The 18,479-nt window shown below is 38.7% G+C and overlaps 1 protein-coding gene across 39 annotated transcripts in view; it reads left to right on the forward strand.

Moving 5' to 3' along the window:
- LOC119731256 (ankyrin-2-like) overlaps positions 1–18,479 on the forward strand; it is a 148,769-nt gene that overhangs the window by 11,341 nt on the left and 118,949 nt on the right. For 38 of the 39 annotated variants that reach the window (XM_038204382.1, XM_038204380.1, XM_038204348.1 and 35 more), the window contains exons 2-3: positions 13,171–13,263; positions 14,469–14,573. In XM_038204382.1, coding sequence (XP_038060310.1) covers positions 13,171–13,263; positions 14,469–14,573 — 198 coding nt within the window. Of the gene's footprint in view, positions 1–1,773; positions 2,091–13,170; positions 13,264–14,468; positions 14,574–18,479 lie in introns of those variants that run through there. The other variant, XM_038204356.1, reaches the window with a different exon arrangement.

Genomic DNA, 18,479 nt, shown 5'->3' on the forward strand with positions numbered 1-18,479 from the left:
TAAGTTATGTGTTCTGCAGACTTGAATCGAGTCTGTATAGTGACGAGTCGAAATATAGAGTATTATAAGGACATTGACGCGCATACATGTAATAAGAATTTAGCAAGATCAAAGTACGTTGTGTTGCGCGGTATGCTTTAAGTGCGTGATTGTTACTAAATTCTCACAACGTGGCTTACTACAGAAACGAGCGCGTGAATCAAATTTGGAACGCTAAATGGCAGATCAAAACTTGACAATGGCAGAACACTTTTGATTGTGCTCGGACATTTTGTCTGACCACTTTTTTTGTCTAATTTCACGCACTGATGACCAAGTATTTTTTTTACACGCAAATAGGCCTACCCACTTTTATTTATTTACCCACGCAATTAGTTGTCAAGGAACACAACTCTTTTCAAAAAAGATCGAAATCACCTCTAACTAAACCATCGTGGAAAACCAGAGTGTATTTATCCTGTGCACGTATCTAGACACCTCATTTATTCTTTAGCATGAACTGTCTACCATTTGGTGATTTTGATGAGGAGAGGACGGAAATTTGGAGAACACTTTAATTAGAATCCATTCACTCCCGCTGACAGCGACGTCTTGATCTAGATTAGACGTGATCTGGCGTGACGCACCAATTTCATTAGCATGTCTGTGGATCGCGGAGCGAAAATGTCAAATTCATGTTGTGTTGAAGAACCTTTCTGAAGAAAATGTAGCAAGGTTTTTTTTATCGGGGAGCATTAATTTTTAACATTTTGTCAATAACAGAAGTGGAGACTTCTAAATGTGGTTAATTTCTGTTTTATTTGGAGAGCTGTGCATGCACATGCATTCAAACATGAAAGTTGCTAATTTAAAGTTACACGCCAGAAACAGTTTTCTTGCAACACAAAAGTTATTTACTTTTGAATGAAACATTGAACCAAAAAAAATCCGCCAAAGTAATTTGTAAAGTTGGTTACAGGTAACCGATCCCATAATCTGGAACCAGTTCCTGACATCAGTGGTCGGTACTCTGTTACCTCATTCTGATGCACAGCCCTAATGTAAGACTCACATTTGTGATGCGATCAAGCTAAATGAGTCGTTTGTCGGGAATTTTTATTTGGAGATTCAGGCCGAAATAGGGCCACTTCATCACATCACTTCATCACATCTCTTGGTGTTTCAACTTCCATAATTTTGAACTAAAGATGTTACCAGCATGCAGTTTTCACAGTAGTAGTGCTGAGATGGTGCTCATTTCAAATCTGTAAAAAAAATGTTTTACCGGGGTCGACAAACGACTCATGTAGCTTGATCGCATCACATTTGTTATATGAATGTGTGAAATTATGGTTTGGCTAAAAGAAATTTCTAAATGGAGGTGCTGAGAGCAAAGTTTAGGGACCGGGTACATGAGCATAGAAAGAGAAATAAAAACTGTGGACGGATTAAGAAGATTAACTACATGTATGTGATAGAAATAAAATTAACTGCCCAAGGATTTGAACAGAGGTTTGTCCATTTCTAGAGACATGGCCTTTTTCATAGCCACACCCTTCAATACTCAAACAAACAAATTTTGTGCGTAGGTCATACCCCCAGCAATGCAACTCCAATAATTTCCACCCAGCACTAGACAACCTACCGGTACTGAGTGATTGGATCATATCAGATGATATTAGTTTCCCAAATATCATCTGTGCCAGAGGTTTAGGCACCTGCCATTCCTGGGTCAAAGGTCGTGGCCTTGAGACTTTAAGTCTGGCCTTGTGTGGCTATTATAAAAAGACCCACATGTTACCCTGGAGCCATGTGGGCATGCTTGTGTTGTTAGCTTGCGGTTGGCCATTTTGTCTGAGGCTATTGTGTTGAGGGTAATCCACTTTTTTTGATAAACCAGTGTGTGTCTACCGAGGCATAGCGTGGGCTATTATCTGATACTGGGCGAGCATTCAAGGAGCTTGCTTCAGTCTGGCGTTGGCGTGGTAGTCACACTGTGCATTACATTACAAGTTCACTGGGATTAGTGAGTGCTACTGGTACTGCATTGGGGATCTCTTAGTGTCAGATCGGAATCTTAGTGGAATTTGATTGGAATGACACTCATCATGGTAAGTGCATAATGTTTGGCCATGGGTTTATCATAAATTTTGTTTGGTTACATAAATATTGCAGCGGCTATAAAAATCAGTAATTTTCAATGGTGAGCTTGTAAGTTGTAGTACACATGTACATGTACTGTGTACATTGTACATCACCATATGTAATGATGTACATACATGTATGTGTGCAAACTGTACCTGCAATATGTGTCGCAGCACTTTGTAAACCCTCACAAAGTGCTACATAATGGGTCTCATATTTCTCAATAACTTCATATACCTGTCTTTAACAATAGACACAATTTCCAGTGCCTTGAGTACCTAATTGTTGGTAGATACATGTACATGTACGTGCGCTACAAGACTCAGGTATCATTACCTAGGCACATGTAATTTTCAACACATTGTAGTTCATCAAACTTTTGTTTCTAGTGCCTCAAAACTAGCTTTACATTTTTATTTTTTTAGCACACTGTGTACTGTGTACACGTATTGATTTATTTGAATTGGTAAAGTGGATGTTATTACGTGAACTTCATGCCCACATTACAATACACCTTGTGTGTGTGCTACATACGGTACAATATTTAGTGATCTGTAGAATAAAAGAGCCATAATCAATATTTGTACTGGAAAAAAGTGTGCATGCTTCATTGTAGATTACAAACAAATATTGGAAAAAAAATGAGAAAAATGCTTTCCACAATACCGGTATTCTACATTTGACCAGAAAAAATTGATGCATGTATACATGTACATTGTACATTTGCATGTACAATTCTTATTTGTACAGTACATTTTGTATGCACAAATACATGTACATTGTATATACAATGTACATGTACCGTACATGTACATTGTTCATGTACATGTACTGGTATACCGGTACGTGTGCATGCGTATTGCCTAATGTATGCGTGTGGATAGCCAATTTGTTCAAGATTTAAATATTTGTTCTGTTTTGCATACATGTGTGTTTACTTAGTCTGTAGATCTTGCCTATGCAGGGACAATACAACACATAGAGTGTTTTTACAGCATAATACATGTACGTACATGTACCGGTACATGTACTGTGCTTCTGTATGGTTGTTCTGCGTAAACAAATGATGCCAATTTCTCATTTTGATAATTCCATGTAAATACGGTGTAGGTCATATTACCAGGAGAATCTTTAAGTTATACACTAGGGTTGGAGGCATGAACATGAAACATGTGTCACCCTTATATGACCCCTTTCTAGCAACTTTTTCACTCTCTCACCCCCTACCGGTATTTGTATTCATGGCGCACCCCTCCAGGGATTAGCCTGATTGTCAAGGGGTGCACTTCAGCTCCCCTTGAATGGGTATTGCTTGGTGCTGAGGGATTGAAAGCACCCTGACTCAACTACATTATAAACGATCTGAGAGACAGTATTACATGTATCAATCATGCAGATTCAGACTTTTTTTCTTCTTCAGAGATGGTTCATGTTGGCATGCTTTTTATTTAATTACTGTCCTTTAGAAAAGGATTAGCCCGTAGTAGCAGGTATTTCTAATCTGCTAGGAATTTTCTTTGTAGCCCAAAATGTCCATCTATTTACAGAATGCTTACAAATGTACATTTATGCCCTTACATTTTATAGTACTTGTACATGTCCATGTATCCCTTATACACTTTTGTACATGTACCGGTACGTGTACTACGTGTAAAAAAACCTGTCCTGCCTTGATCCTAAATAACTCTGTTGTTTTCCAATGGAATTAAACCAAAATTTCATATCTGTAAACAAGGCATGACAAATTTTATGGAGTAAGAGTCATCAGTTTTGTGCGAGAGGATGAGATTTAAAAGCCGTACGAAAAAAAAATACTGGCTTTCAGAATCTGCCACTTTCGACTTGGCGTCCTCCAATGTCGATACAGCGCTGGAGACGGTGGCTGGAGACGGTGGCTGAAGGCGCGTACTGCGGCCGAAAGCTTCTGAAGGAATGCAGGATCACCCCTGATGTCATTGCACACCTCCTCGATCGTTTGGCACAACACACGATTGAGGAGGTGTGCAATGACATCAGGGGTGATCCTGCATTCCTTCAGAAGCTTTCGGCTGCAGCACGCGCCTTCCGCCACCGTCTCCAGTGCTGTATCAAAATTTTGAAAGTGATTTTTTTTTCTTATGGCGTTTAAATCTCACCCTCTTGCAAAAAGCTGATTATCTTCGCTCCATAAAATTTGTCATGCCTTGTTTACATGATATTTTGGTTTAATTCCATTGGTAAACAACAGAGTTATTTACAAATTTATGTACATGTAGGATCGAAAGTAGGACACTATGGTTTTTTTTTGACATGTAGTACATTGTGTATACTTCATGTACACTTCTGAAACTTCAGTTCAAATTCATTGCATTTGTACCAATTTGTCCAGCTTCAAAATAGACCATTGTACCAGTAACTTGAGCCAAACCATCCATGAACCCTGCAAAGTTTGTCTGGTTCCCCCTGAGGCATATTGCCGGGTAGGAATTGGGTTACACTGGTGGTAGGCATTCATTTAGAGTAGGCCAATTGTGGGAAAAATCTTGTCTACGGGTACTGGGCCAAAAAAAAAAAGTAGCCTGGGGGGGGGGGGGCTTTACATTTATCTGAAAGTTTTCAGTGATTGAAATCTAAATTCTCCCATTGAAAACCATTGAAAATGTGTGGAATTTGGAAGTGCCATTGGACAACAAAAAAAATCACACACTTTAGAAATTCATCCAGAAATGTGTTTGTGTGAAGAAAATGTGATCTGTTGTGGGATCTGTTTGTGTTGTGTACAATCGGAGTTGGAAAGTAAAGAAGAAAAATAAATACCGGGTATAGCATAAACACGCTACGGTACATGTACATGTATGTACATTTTTGTACATGTACATGTATGTGTACATGTACCAGTACATCCATTTACATGTATGTGAAGAAATGAAGGAAAAACATTTACTCACAGGTATAAAATGACCCTAACCGCACCTAAAGTATGTACATTTACCGGTGATAAACTGTAGTACATGTAAGTGGGCACATCACTCATAGTGTTTCTAGTGTTTGGTTCTGGTACCAGCATATATGCATGTCATTGTTGTTGACTTTGTAATATGTGGTACTTTACCCCAAGTGAACTCTTTTGGGGGTTAGGAAAACAATGCTGTTTTCTAAGCTTACATGTAAGTACGGTAAGATGATGTTTACAGTTGTTGCATTGCATTTAAAACTTTAAAAAATTCCCAATACTCATTTTACTTATAAATCTGAGATAATCACTGACAATCTCCATTAAGATTATCGAGATTAATCTCTTAATCATCTCGGACCCTGGTTTGGTTTAATCCCAACCTTTTATTTTAAAAAAGCTTCTCTGAAGAAACATTGATCTGATCATTATGCTTGCAGCAAAGAGAAATGTTGAGCACAACAAGTATGACATGTAATTATAGCAACCGCGCACATCGTGTCAATGCATGCGTGCACCCATTCACGGCTTCGCTGAATTAAAAATGAACTAATAACGAAAATTTCCAAAAATGTGTCTTTAGACCTTTTATTGTTTTCTTCAACATGACAGCATGCCAGAAAGAATCATTTCACAGGGAGTTTAGTGCCATTACTATCTTTAAACAAAGTATGCTTTTCAACAATAATTTTGTCGGGTAGGTGCAAATGATATACTCTACCTTTTATACTTTTACATCTGTCACAACCTGTAACCCATTTTCCAAAGTCACATTTCCAGATCCTTGTGATTAACGCCCACACACAACTAAAGAAAGAAGGCGATACATTTTGGCAAGGGGTTATTGGGTTCTATACTAGGGATCAGATGCCTGCTGTGACAGCCTTGTAGATTTGGGTCCTGTTCACCCACGCAATTCTTGTCTTTTATTCAGAGTTTTAAAGGAACATTGAGATTTGACAACAAAAAGCCTGCAAGATTTCTTCTTGTGATGTTCATAATAAGAATTGAAGTGACTTTTTAAAGAAAAATAATAGAAAAATATCCAAAATATGAATCTGAATTGTAGGAAACACATAGACTGTGAGAACTTGTAAAAATTCTGATATAATGTCAAAAGTTACTTTACCTAAGGGTTCATGTGATGCATTTTTCTAAGGAACACATTTTGGGCAACTTTCTACTCTTAAATGTATGAAAACTATTTGACCTCCCTTTTTGGTAAATATATTTGAAAAGTGCACTTCTTTAAACATTTAAACATTTTCCATTTTTTCCGGACAACTGAGGGCTCTGTTGTTGTAATGTCTTTTCAGGAAGACACTGTTCAGTTTAGGGTTTTTCTGTTCAATTGTGAACCCAAAATTTGCGCATTGAAAACATTTGAGAGAAAGGGTTGCTCATTGGCTTACTGTCAATACAACAACGAATCACCAAAGAAAAGGAAATTTAGAATAACAATGTGGTCCTTATATAGCGCTTTATACCAAAGATCTTAAAACGCTTCACAATTATTACCGCATGACAGCAAAATATTCAAATTTCTATCAACCTTTTTTGGTCTGAAGTAGCTGTTACATTGAGGTTTCTTTCCGGAATGGCATCACTGTTTTGCTCATGAATATGGAAATTCACATAGGAAAAAAACAAAAAAGGCATCAAAAACGCCCTTCAAAATGGCAAAAACGAAAATTGAAAATTGTGAGAATAAATGGGACACAAAAGGTGAAAGGAGCATTATCAAGGATACATGTAGCATAAACAAAAATTACATATTTTTATAAAAGTGTACACTGAGATTTTTCAGACTTTTGTCTGAGATCAGACTTTTTGAATCTGAGAGAAAGGCATTATACCGGGTAAGTTTAGAAAGATATAAATGCATCTTTCTGGCCTGTCATCCAATTTTCAGGCTTTTTTAAAGAGGAACTTAAGTGGGTAGTTTTTGCACTAGTAAGCAGGAGGCCGTGGGTTCGAGTCCCAACCAAGTAAGCTTGAAAAAAAAAATTCTCGTTTGTCGTAATCGTATTCAGTGTTAATGGTCAAACGACTCGCGAGAATTTTTTTTTCAAGTTTAGTTGTCCGTGAAGGGCAAAACCCTATAATAGAAAAAGTCGGCAGGGAGTTGCTGTTCATGACTTCTATCTGTTGTCAAAATATCGGTTTCCAATTTTTGACCCCTCGCTCTATTTTTTTCAGCAACCATTCACATATTTCCCGCCCCGACAATTAGGTCTCTTTTACTGCCTGATTCACAGCTTTTTCCGGGCCATTCATTTTCAAAGATATTTCCCTTTTTGGTGGTCGTATGGTTCTTTTTATCATTGAATTGATTTCGCCGCCATTGTCCGTGAAATTCTTTTGGAAGTGGAAATCATTGAATGGCGGAGCCTTCGGTTTCAGTGTCATTGACCCTGCATAGGGGTAGGCTGAAGCACCCACAGCTTTTGACAGTAGTGCACTTGAAATAACACAGCGAGGGATCTTGTTTAAAAAAATCCTTGGAAGACGAGGAGATGGAACCCTTTGAAAATTGTAATTCCTTGTTACTTGCCCTTGGAGTGAATTCTATAAACCTCCTTTTGATGGATTTCTAAGGCCAAGGCAGGAATTTGAAGGGTGGTTATAGTTAGTTCAGGAATAGGTCAAAGGCACATGGTAGAATAAAGTGGAATGACAAATTGTCTGGAAATTTACAATGTAGTTGGGAAATACGCAGTTGTTGAAATGCATGATTGCAGTCGTTGTTTAGACTCATGTTTTGGTTTCAATTCATCCAATAAACAAAAAAATGGACAAGATGAAGTATGCAGACGCCACTTCAGCGGTTGTGTACAAAGTCTATGGAAAGTCAAGAACATTTTCTACTTATTTTCTAACAAAATTGGAAATGTTTCTAGGTCCCAGATTCATGTCTTGTCAACATTTTTCCCATGACTGACCTTATTGAGATGATATACACAATGTATGAAGACAAAAGTGGCGTCAGGTTGCAACATTCTTTCCCAAAAAATATCGTAAGTAACAAGCAAATCAGTTACAGAAACGGGTGAATAATAAATAGTTTAAAGCTACAGCCCATCATTTGCAGCCATCCGAAAAGTAACTGGCGTAATTACTGTTGAAAAACAAACTTGGTTGAAAGATAGTAAGGGAACTAAACTCCCTGTGAAATTATTCTTTCTGGGAAGCTGTCATTTTGAAGTAATCAACGAAAGAAGGCATTTCCAACGGTGATTCTTAAGAAGCACCGTAGGAAAATTTAAATTAGTAATTCGTTTTGTTATTCGGCGCAGCGCGCACAAGTATTGGAACGACGCACACGCGCGCGCGGTTAATTATAATTCGTCGGATCAGTGCGCGACGCCGCGTATAGCTGCAATTCAAAACAATTCAAAACATGATTCAGTAACTTTTGATTTGAAATTGAGATCTTAGAATGCTGCTTTTCTCGGAATGTACAGCTGAAGCTTAGCTGAAACTTCATCAGGTTAGTTGTTCAGTATCCTTCATTAGATTTTGAACACTTTTGTTGCTTCAAACGAACAAAATGCACTAATTGCAAATGATGGACTATAGCTTTAAATAAACAAACACTGAAAGTACATCACATGCAACTCTACAATCTTGGTTTTCAAGTTAAATATGTAACAAAAAGCAAGAATTGTACAAGTTTGCAAAGTTTGTTGACCAAAAGTAAAGTACGGTACTTATGTTTGCCAACTTTGTACTGGTAGCTTCGTAACTGAATAGAGAGTTTTGAGCTGTTTTTGAACGGTTTTTGAACCATAACAAACACATGGATCTACATGTACACCGTAGCTAGACAGGCCAGTTTGTACAGTACTTCACGTGAATGTGAATGCAAAGTGAATTTGTTGCCATAACCATTTGTTGTGAAATAAACGAGAGTTGAAATCTGTTTTGGGGAATTTGCAGTGCGAATTCTTGCCATGATGTCACAAATTCAAATTTGTGATTTTCTTTGGCAGCGAGTATGAACTGGCTCTCTTGAAATTTGTGAAGACAAACAATTTTCCTTTCATTTTTTGGAGCACAATCTAACAGTAATTCAGACATTTTGTCCAAACTCACTGTGCTTTGAATTGTCTCAATATTTCTTCCTGTAATTCATTACTAGAACATTTTGGAAAGAAAGCATTCCTCCATGAATATATTTTACCAGGAAGGCAGGGGGGAAATGCCAGAACTGTTTTGTCACAGCTGTATTGTTGGAAGTTCAATTGTCTTTTTTTCAAAGCAGTGTTCTCTCTCCAGTGCATTTTTTATTCTCACAGTGTAAAACTCAAAAGACCTTGGCATCTATGCTAGGTGGCAGCTTACACATGTTGACAATACCTTGGTCCAATTGTCCCTGGGAAAATTCAAAGTACCCAAAACAAATCGTGTGTGAAAGAGTGAGTCAGAGTGAGGCAGCAAGGTGTGATGTTGTTTAGCTTGGTGGCCATGGCTTGTCTCCAGCCAAGGTCATTGTGTTTGTACCTGTAGCTGAACATGGAAAGTAGGCCATTATTTACAGGCTTGTGAGTTTAAAGCCCCAGTCCATCATTTGCAGCCATCCCAAAAAGTAACTGGCGTATTATTGTTGAAAAACTTACTTGGTTGAAAGATAATAAGTGGACTAAACTCGCTGTGAAATTAATCTTTCTGGCAAGCTATCATTTTGAAGTAATCAACGAAAGAAGGCCTTTCCAACGGTGCGTCTTAAGACGCACCGTAGGAAAATTTAAATTAGTAGTTCGTTTTGTTATTCGGCGCAGCGCGCGTAAGCATTGGCCCGACGCACAGGCGCGCACGGTTGCTATAATTCGTCGGATCAGTGCGCGACATCGCGTATAGCAGCAATTCAAAACAATTCAAAACATGATTCAGAAACTTTTGATTTGAAACTGAGATCCTAGAATGTTGTTTTTCTCGGAATATACAGCTGAAGCTGAGCTGAAACTTCATCAGGTAGTTGTTCAGTATCCTTCATTAGATTTTGAACACTTTTATTGCTTCAAACGAACAAAATGCACAAATTACAAATGATGGACTATAATCTTTAAAGGGAATGTAAATCATTGGTTTTTGCTGTAATTTTCAGAAATGAACTATTTGAGGGGTTATAGTAGATCAAATATTAATTGTTACACTGACAAGTTTGAAGTTTTTTGCTCGAAAATGCTGGAAAAACCAAGAAAAACAAAAATTTTCAAGTAGTCTGGTTCCCTGACTCCACTAAAGATGAAATGGAGCAATTTATAGATGCCGGAAAATTGTAAGGTAAGGGAACCAGTCTAGCTGGCCTGCACCCGTTCATGAACACATAACCAATAGCAAACCAAATTTGGACTGAAAGAAAAATGGTAAATTTGAAGCAGTAGTTGAAAAGTAGTTAGGTTTTTCCAACGATGGTCGGCCGACCACCGTTGGAAATTTATACAAAAATACCACTTCTCTTGAAAATGACTTCACACCTGGTGCCTCGATTTTACAGGATGCTTTAGACTGTCATTTACCAACATCCTAGTAATGTATTTTGTACAAATTGGGTAGTTTTGTTTTTTCGATGTTTGCAAATGTTGTATATTCCCTTTAAATTTGCTCTCCTACATGCTCTTCAACATACACATATCAGTGTTGGACATGTACATTCACGGGTAGTACAGGAACCAGGTATCCTATTGAAGTAAAATGCGTGCACCTGGGTACCCCTAAACCCCACCCCAAAATTCAAATCCCAGAAGTTGTCTGAAGGGCGTAAATAGCTTTACGGTGTACACTACAACTTTCGCAAGCATCATCTGTCGGGCATTAATATGCACATGAACGTGAAATCTGCATTGGTTTTCCATGAAGCTTGGTTTTCATTTTGAAAATTCCCACAAAATCTTTGTTTTTCATTGTCTGAGAAGTTACGTTAATTTGTAAAATTGGTTACGGGAAACTACCGTAATCTGGAACCAGTTCCTGACATCAGGGGTCAGGTACTCTGGCTCCGATGTGCACCCCTAATGTACATGTTTTCATTTCCCCCTCACACCCCCCTTACTCATAAAAAAGCTACACTTTGTATATTTTTCTTCATAAATATGTCTAAGAGATGTGTTATCTTTCGGTGATATTGTTTTGCAGGATTTTATACAGACCAAGAATTTATACATGTACACATGTATTATAAATTGTAAGGTTAGAGTTTTTTATCAAACGATAACGAAAAAGAATTGTAAACTTTAAAAATAAAAATTTTAGACAGAAGATATTTATTGGATTTTTGTTAATTTGCACATTTATCTTAATGTAAATCAGATGAAATGAAAATATTAAAACAGTTCAGAGATAACACATACCGGTACATGTACAAAAAGAAGCACACTAATGCCATACATTTTGTATTTTTACTCAATACACAATGCCATTACCAACTGCAAATGAGTGCAGGTATGTATCCGTGGAACATTTTACTAGACCTCACATTCAGTCATTCTTGTCCCAGCCCAAATCAATAAAACGATTATTGACATTTCGCCTGTCTGGCTCGAAATCAAAACAAAAACATAAAAAACTGGGACAGCTCAACATTGACCCACAATCCTGTGCAAACATGCCGGCCGTTTTCGTCTGCGTACAAGCCTATGAAAACACACCGGAGGCGGTCGCATGATATAATAATAATAATATTCCCTGAGATGTCTAAAAATAGCTCCCAGTCAGTCCAACAGGCTGTGGTATATTGATCTCATTAACATACGCAGTGTGTGAATAAATTTGTAAACATCTGGGATGTGCATTAGGTAAAATTTTCGTTTTAATGAAAGCGTTGCTACACTCATATACGGTGTTTTAGTTGTTTTTCTTTGGCTAAATTACTGTACACGTACATATAAATATTGAATTTATATTTTCAATTCCGAGCTTTAGGTATTATTCACATGATTATTAAATATGATATCTCATACCTGGATCCAAAATACATACCGGGCACATGTATTTTAATATATATATCTGCAAGACGTGCGGATGAAATATTGGATAATGAAATGGCATAGGAGGAGATTTGCAATTTCGTTTAATTTTTTTTTTTTTTCAACATTAACCCTCACCACCCCAAACCCTTCAAAATCTAACTGCACGTTTTGTTGGAATCTGTTGGAATGAGGACTGCACTAGTAAACTGATTATGCTTTACATGGGGTCAGGCGTACCGCTATAATCAGAGTCCAACAGTTTGGGTGTTGAGTTACCATATTGTGTTGGAATTTGTAGGAGTGAGGAAGGCTCCTAATAAATATCTCAATTGGCTTAGGGTTAATTGTGTTTTGCTTTCTGTAAAATTAGAATTGAAAAATCTTCACAGTTTAATTCATTTATTTTGAGTAAGTTTTTTATTCGAAATTAATTGCCATTCATAGGAAATAAAAAATGAACAGGCGTCTGATGCAGCTGTGTTGAGATGAAAAAAAGCAAAAAAAAACAGACTGCACTCTAGGACAAGCAGGTGTTTTGTGTAGCGTTGTTAATGGGCTGATGTTTTCAGAAATGCATACATGTAATCCAGAAGCCTTAGGCACAGGGGAAAATTAATAAGAAAACAAAGAAAAGAACAAATTGGAGACCGTGGCTCTGCTTTTGTGCCCTTTTTTGGGGAATAAGCACCTGCTGATTGGTCACGGTGAATGATTGTTTTGAAATGAAAGCATAAGTCAAGCTTTTACTAATGATGAGGATGACGCTCAAGTGCAGTTTAATAGTCGAACTACTGTGTATGGCCAACCATAGTACTCATTAAAACTTGCTCTTTGTTGCTAACGTACGTGTACATGTGCATGTATTTACATGTAGATTTAAAGAAATGCTTTCTTGTATAATGGTTCAGACCCTGAAACTGAATATATTTAATGACTAAAATAAATAGCAAAGGTTCTGGAACTTTGTATCGTGTGTAGTTCTAGAACTTCTTCCATTGATGTGAGCCATCAAATGTCTTCACTCTACGATCCGAAGTCCGAACCACTGGAGATTTTGTGGGTTTTTTTAGTGATCTTTTAAAGGCTTGAAAACTATTAAATCATTGATTTACGTTCCTCTTTTTTTTTTTTGTCTTTCTGCAGAAGGAGAACGCGGATGGGGCTCCGCCGGCCAAACCAGACAAACCTGAGAAGCTGGATGAAATGCCGTCCCCAGATGAGGCACAGACATCAGTGGTAAGTACACCGGCACCCATCACCTACCGGTAGGGCACCAGTGACCTGAAATATCTTTCGTCTCTCATTGGACAAATTGTGTTTGACCGACTTATCGCTTTCTTTCGCTCATCCCAACCATTCTTCTAAGGGAAGTAAAAGTGAAGTCTGTCACGAGCCAATGTGGCCCATCAGGCTGGCATTTATCTTCGGTTTCAGTAGCATGAAAGTACCGGTACTGAGAATATTTCTACTCCCACTGAGTAGGATACTAGTCCATCGCAGGTTATTATACCCAGCTAAAACTTGTGGCCATTTATACTCCTGGGTGGAGAGAGGCAAGTGGGGTGAAGTGGCTTGCCCAAGGACACAACATGACCAGCAGCTGGATTCGAACCCCAGGGCCTGACCCTCTGATCATGAATCACAAACCCTAACCACTAGGCTACACTCCACACTTCCACAGTCTCCTAAGAAATAAACGGAGGCTCTGTTATCTGCAGATTGTGTGCTGAGCAGCGCCATGAAATTGTCTCATGCGCCCTTGAATAGGGCGACAAGTAGGAGTTGATTCTAGCATCATCAATTGTTAATCTTATTGGCTTTATGCATGAATGATAGAGGGCAGTATATAACTTAGCAATGAAGGACACCTACATTGTACAAAAGTCTTTCTGGAAATGGAATCAAGGGTTCCTTGAATGTTGAAGGGCTGCCAATTCTCAGCTTTGAGCATTAAAATCACCCAATTCAGGTTATTCTCACATTCTCACCCCACACAGGATTTCTCCCGCTAAAAAAAATAAATAAGTAATTGACTCCAAACCCGAGATGATGTTTAAATGGTGATCTTTTGCTCAAAAAAAAAAATGGTTAAAGTGGTAAGAAAATGCCTCAGATGATCTCTGCTCAAAAAAATTGGTTAAACTTGTCAGAAATTTCCTCAGATTGCACCACATAGTGCCTAGAATACAAAAATTGTCAGGGCACTAACCCCAGGCCGTCAGGGCATTGCACTTCTCGCTCGCATTGGTTCTGCTCAAGCTCCATCGCCAAATTATCACGCTCAGCTCTTACTCAAAAGTTGACAGACCTGATGTTCATAGGCAAGGATAAACCCCAGAATGACAATCCTGTAAAACTCATGTTGGTCTGGGTGGCCACAGAGGTTTGAAGGGGAGGAAAGGATAATGTGCCAACTTGACTGTGTTTGATTCCCACTACAGCAAACAGACGGCAACGCTAGCTTCCTGAGGGCAGCCAGGGCTGGCAGCTTGGACAAGGTGCTGGACTATCTGAAGGGTAGCACAGATATCAACACCAGCAATGCGGTGAGTGAAGATGGGGGTGAGGGGTAGAGGTACGGTACATGTATGGGCGTAGGGAGGAAGGGTTAGGGGTAGGGTGAGGGGTGGAAACTTGGGCAAAGTACTGGACTATCTGAAAGGTAGCACGGATATCAACACCAGCAATGCGGTGAGTGAAGATGGGGGTTAGGGGTAGAGGTACGGTACATGTATGGGCGTAGGGATGAAGGGTTAGGGGTAGGGTGAGAGGTGGAAACTTGAGCAAAGTACTGGACCATCTGAAAGGTAGCACGGGTATCAACACCAGTAATGGGGTGAGTGCAGATGGGGAAAAGGGGTGTGTGTGAAGGAGGGGGTAGGGGTGATGGAGTAGGGGTGAGCGAGGGGTAGGGGTGAGCGAGGGGTAGGGGTGAGAGGTGGGAACTTGGATAAAGTACTGGACTTTGAAAGGTAGCATGGATAACAACACCATCTGGTAATTGAAGATGGGGGAAAGGGGTATGTGTGAAGGAGGGGTCAGGGGTAGGGGTGATGGAGTAGGGGTGATGGAGTAGGGGTGAGGGAGGGGTAGGGGTGAGAGGTGACAACTTTGATAAAGTACTGGACTCTCTAAAGGGTAGCCTGGATATCAGCACTAGCAATGCAGTGAGTGTAGGAAGTGGAGTGAGGTATAGGGATTGGGGTATATGGGGGGCGGGGGTAGGGGTAGGGGTGAGAGGTACTGTAGCAACTTTGATTAAGTACCGGACTATACCGGTATGTCTGAAGGATAGCATAGATATCATAATAATAATTCTGGAGTCTTATAAAGAGCGCGGACCGGTATCTACCATCAATTCAGTACTCAAAGAGCTGGTAATTATGTCTATTATTAAAGACAGGTACGGTAAATGAAGTTTATGATAAATGTTAGACCATTATGTAGCACCCAAAGGGTACCGTATATAAGGTGCTGCGGCGCATATTGCAGCCACTGCCAGAAACACCGGGGCAAACCCCTTCTCTTAGCGGTACATGTAAGTGTTACTGGGTTCTTTAACGTGCATTACACAACACACGGGACCTACGGCTTTACGTCCCATCGGAAGGATGCAGCAATAATGGTAAAGTGCCTTGCTCAAGAGCACAAGGACCATGTTCCCCGTCAGGATTCGGACCCATGTACCATGGCACATGAGTCGAACACTGTAACCATTGGACCACAGCCCCCCCATCATCACCAACTGTTAAGGGGGGGGGGGGGGGTAGGCGTGAGGGATTGCAACGCCTCCCCACCCCCACCCCACCCCCCCCCCCCAAAAGAAGCTAGTGATGAACAGTTGTCACCCTTCTCAAAGATTTGCATTTTTTCCTAATTGCTGATGATGCGAAATTTAAGCAGCTTCTACTTAAACGGTTGAAAGCATGAATCGCAATCACCCAACTTGCACTATTTACGATTGACCTTTTGGTCATCTCATGGCTAATCGGCCGAATTCTATTGCCAACATCAAGTGATTTTTTGCACTGCTTGGTATCGCCGTGTGGTATTGGGACATTAACCATATGGCACCTATTCTTGAATGGGCACTTAAAATCAGCAGAATGACCTCCAATAAATATTTTGTGGTCCAGGATGGGTGGTCTGTTGGACCCATGGTGACAAATTTACTGAAAAGAAAATCCTGGTTTTTCTAAATAAGTTTTTAAAAAAAATGGGATGTATTTATGCAAAGAGTTGAAAATAGCCTGTGGATAGACCCAGAAAAAAAAGGTAATTTACGGGGTAAATAATAAGCACTAGTTTCGTGGACTCCTGACTATAGCAGGCGGAGTGGATTTTATTTTGCACATTTGGCAAGTGCAATAGCCCCCTCTGTTGGCCACTAGAAACCAGTGCCCTCATTACATTATTCCCAGCCAGTCACACCCAGCTAATATCCATGCCCTCTCATCTCATTGGTACGTCTCTTGACCCTTGACCTTCTGCACAAATTAGCTCCTGGCTGCCTTTACTCTAGACTCTTCCATTCTGTATTGGGTGATGAGAAATATTATGAATGAACGATATTTGTATGCAAATTGGCTGGATTGTTTCACTTCAGCTGCAGGGAAGCGTTGGAATTGTTTGATGGCACAGCGATGCCACAGTACATAGTATTTTTTTTCAATTTACATGTACATGTACGGTACCATACTGTACATATGTACTGGTACATGTACATGTACATATATGCATGTACATATGCATGTACATGTACATGTACATGTGCATGTACATGTACATGTACCGGTACATGTATGTAAAAGGAGATACCCATGTTCCCATACAGTGTTTAAAATACAGGCCGATGTTAAGTTCATGATATGTCTATATGTCTGATATCATGTACATTTAGATACCGGTAGATGCACATGTACATGTACATTGTATGGTTGTACCCACAGAGGTATTAAGTGCTTTTATTTTTAATTTAAATTTTATGAAATGAAAAAAATGCATTGAAAAGTTTGAAATCATAAAAAAGAAATTATAAAATAGTTTCCATTTGTACATGCAGTTTGAGGTTTTTTTGGTACATGTAATTGAATAAGACAGACAATTGAATATACATCTGTTTTTTGGTTTGTTTGTTTTATCGAAAAGTTAAATTTTTTTTAATTTTAATTTTCAAAGTTAAATTTTGTTTTACCTCTTAGAATGTATGTACCGGTATATGTGTTTTGATACCCTTGTTGGGTATTGAAAAGGAAGAAATCATTTCAAATATTCCTAAGGTTTCCTTTCCTGACCTTAAAAGGAAAAGAGAAGAAGAAAGCAAAAAAAAAACAAGAAGAAAATTTCTAGAAAACAAATGTTTTGATTTAGATGCACCCTTTCTAGCTTCCAGCAAGGATTCCGCTAATCTTCCTTTCCCGACAGAAAAAATATAATTGACTCACTGTCCGTTGCAAAGCAAATTAGTCTTGGCTCTTCCTGTCGTTATTGGGCAGGGGGTTACCAGTGTGTTCCTCAGGGGGGATACGACATGTTATTGGAAGTTCCTCTTCAGCGGATTCAGAAAATAACTGGGCAAATTAAGTTTGTGTCTGGTCGCCTCTGGAAGTCTTTAACTAAAGGTGTGATTTTTTTTTGTTTCGCAGTTTCAATTTTTGAGAGGAAGTAATTGTTTTATTCTCAATTTCAATTTTTGACGTTCAACCGTGAGCTTGCAGTTTTTGAACTTGACTGAATTGGAAAAGTGATGTTACAAACTTTGCAAATGCGAGTGTTTACTTTTTTTTAATGAGGTACTGTTTTTTGATTCCCATTTTGAGATTTATAGATTTTCGGGGATTTGTTTTCTAAAATTGACTTGCAGATGAAAGCGTACATTTGATAAAATCCCAACTTCAGTAGTGCGTGCAAATTGTTCATCGAAGGGAAATTTGAAAGAGAACAAATGGAAATGGCACCCAAACCCTTCAAAAAAGTGCATTCCTTGACAAAAAATTGTAAAAATTTGTTTCAAAATAAAAATCCGAGGAGAAAATCCATCAATTTTTTTTAAAGATTGTCGTTTGGATTGTATACATAATAGACCTTGGATCGTAACCTTCCGTTTAGTTGATTGGGAGCACATGTTTCCAATCACGTACAGTATCAGATTGATACCTTGGGAAACGCATGTTCTGTCCGCTCAACCCTTGTGTGTGTGTTTGGCTGAACAGGAACCATGACAGATCATTCGCTATCATTCTATCAATCTCAGCAAATTGGAATGCACAAGAACTGTGAAAAGGCAAGAATTAAAAAAAAAAAAATTAAATAACAATTTTAAAAAAAAAATTTAAAAAAAAATTTGAAACATGCATCATACTTGAAATGTGATTATTTACATGCATCCATGTAAATACAGATTTTAAAAATTCGGTTTGAATTCAATTTTTCGGTTTGGAAATTGGATATTC

Source organism: Patiria miniata, unplaced genomic scaffold (assembly GCF_015706575.1).
Source record: "Patiria miniata isolate m_02_andy unplaced genomic scaffold, ASM1570657v1 HiC_scaffold_23, whole genome shotgun sequence".
NCBI classification, from domain to species: domain Eukaryota; kingdom Metazoa; phylum Echinodermata; class Asteroidea; order Valvatida; family Asterinidae; genus Patiria; species Patiria miniata.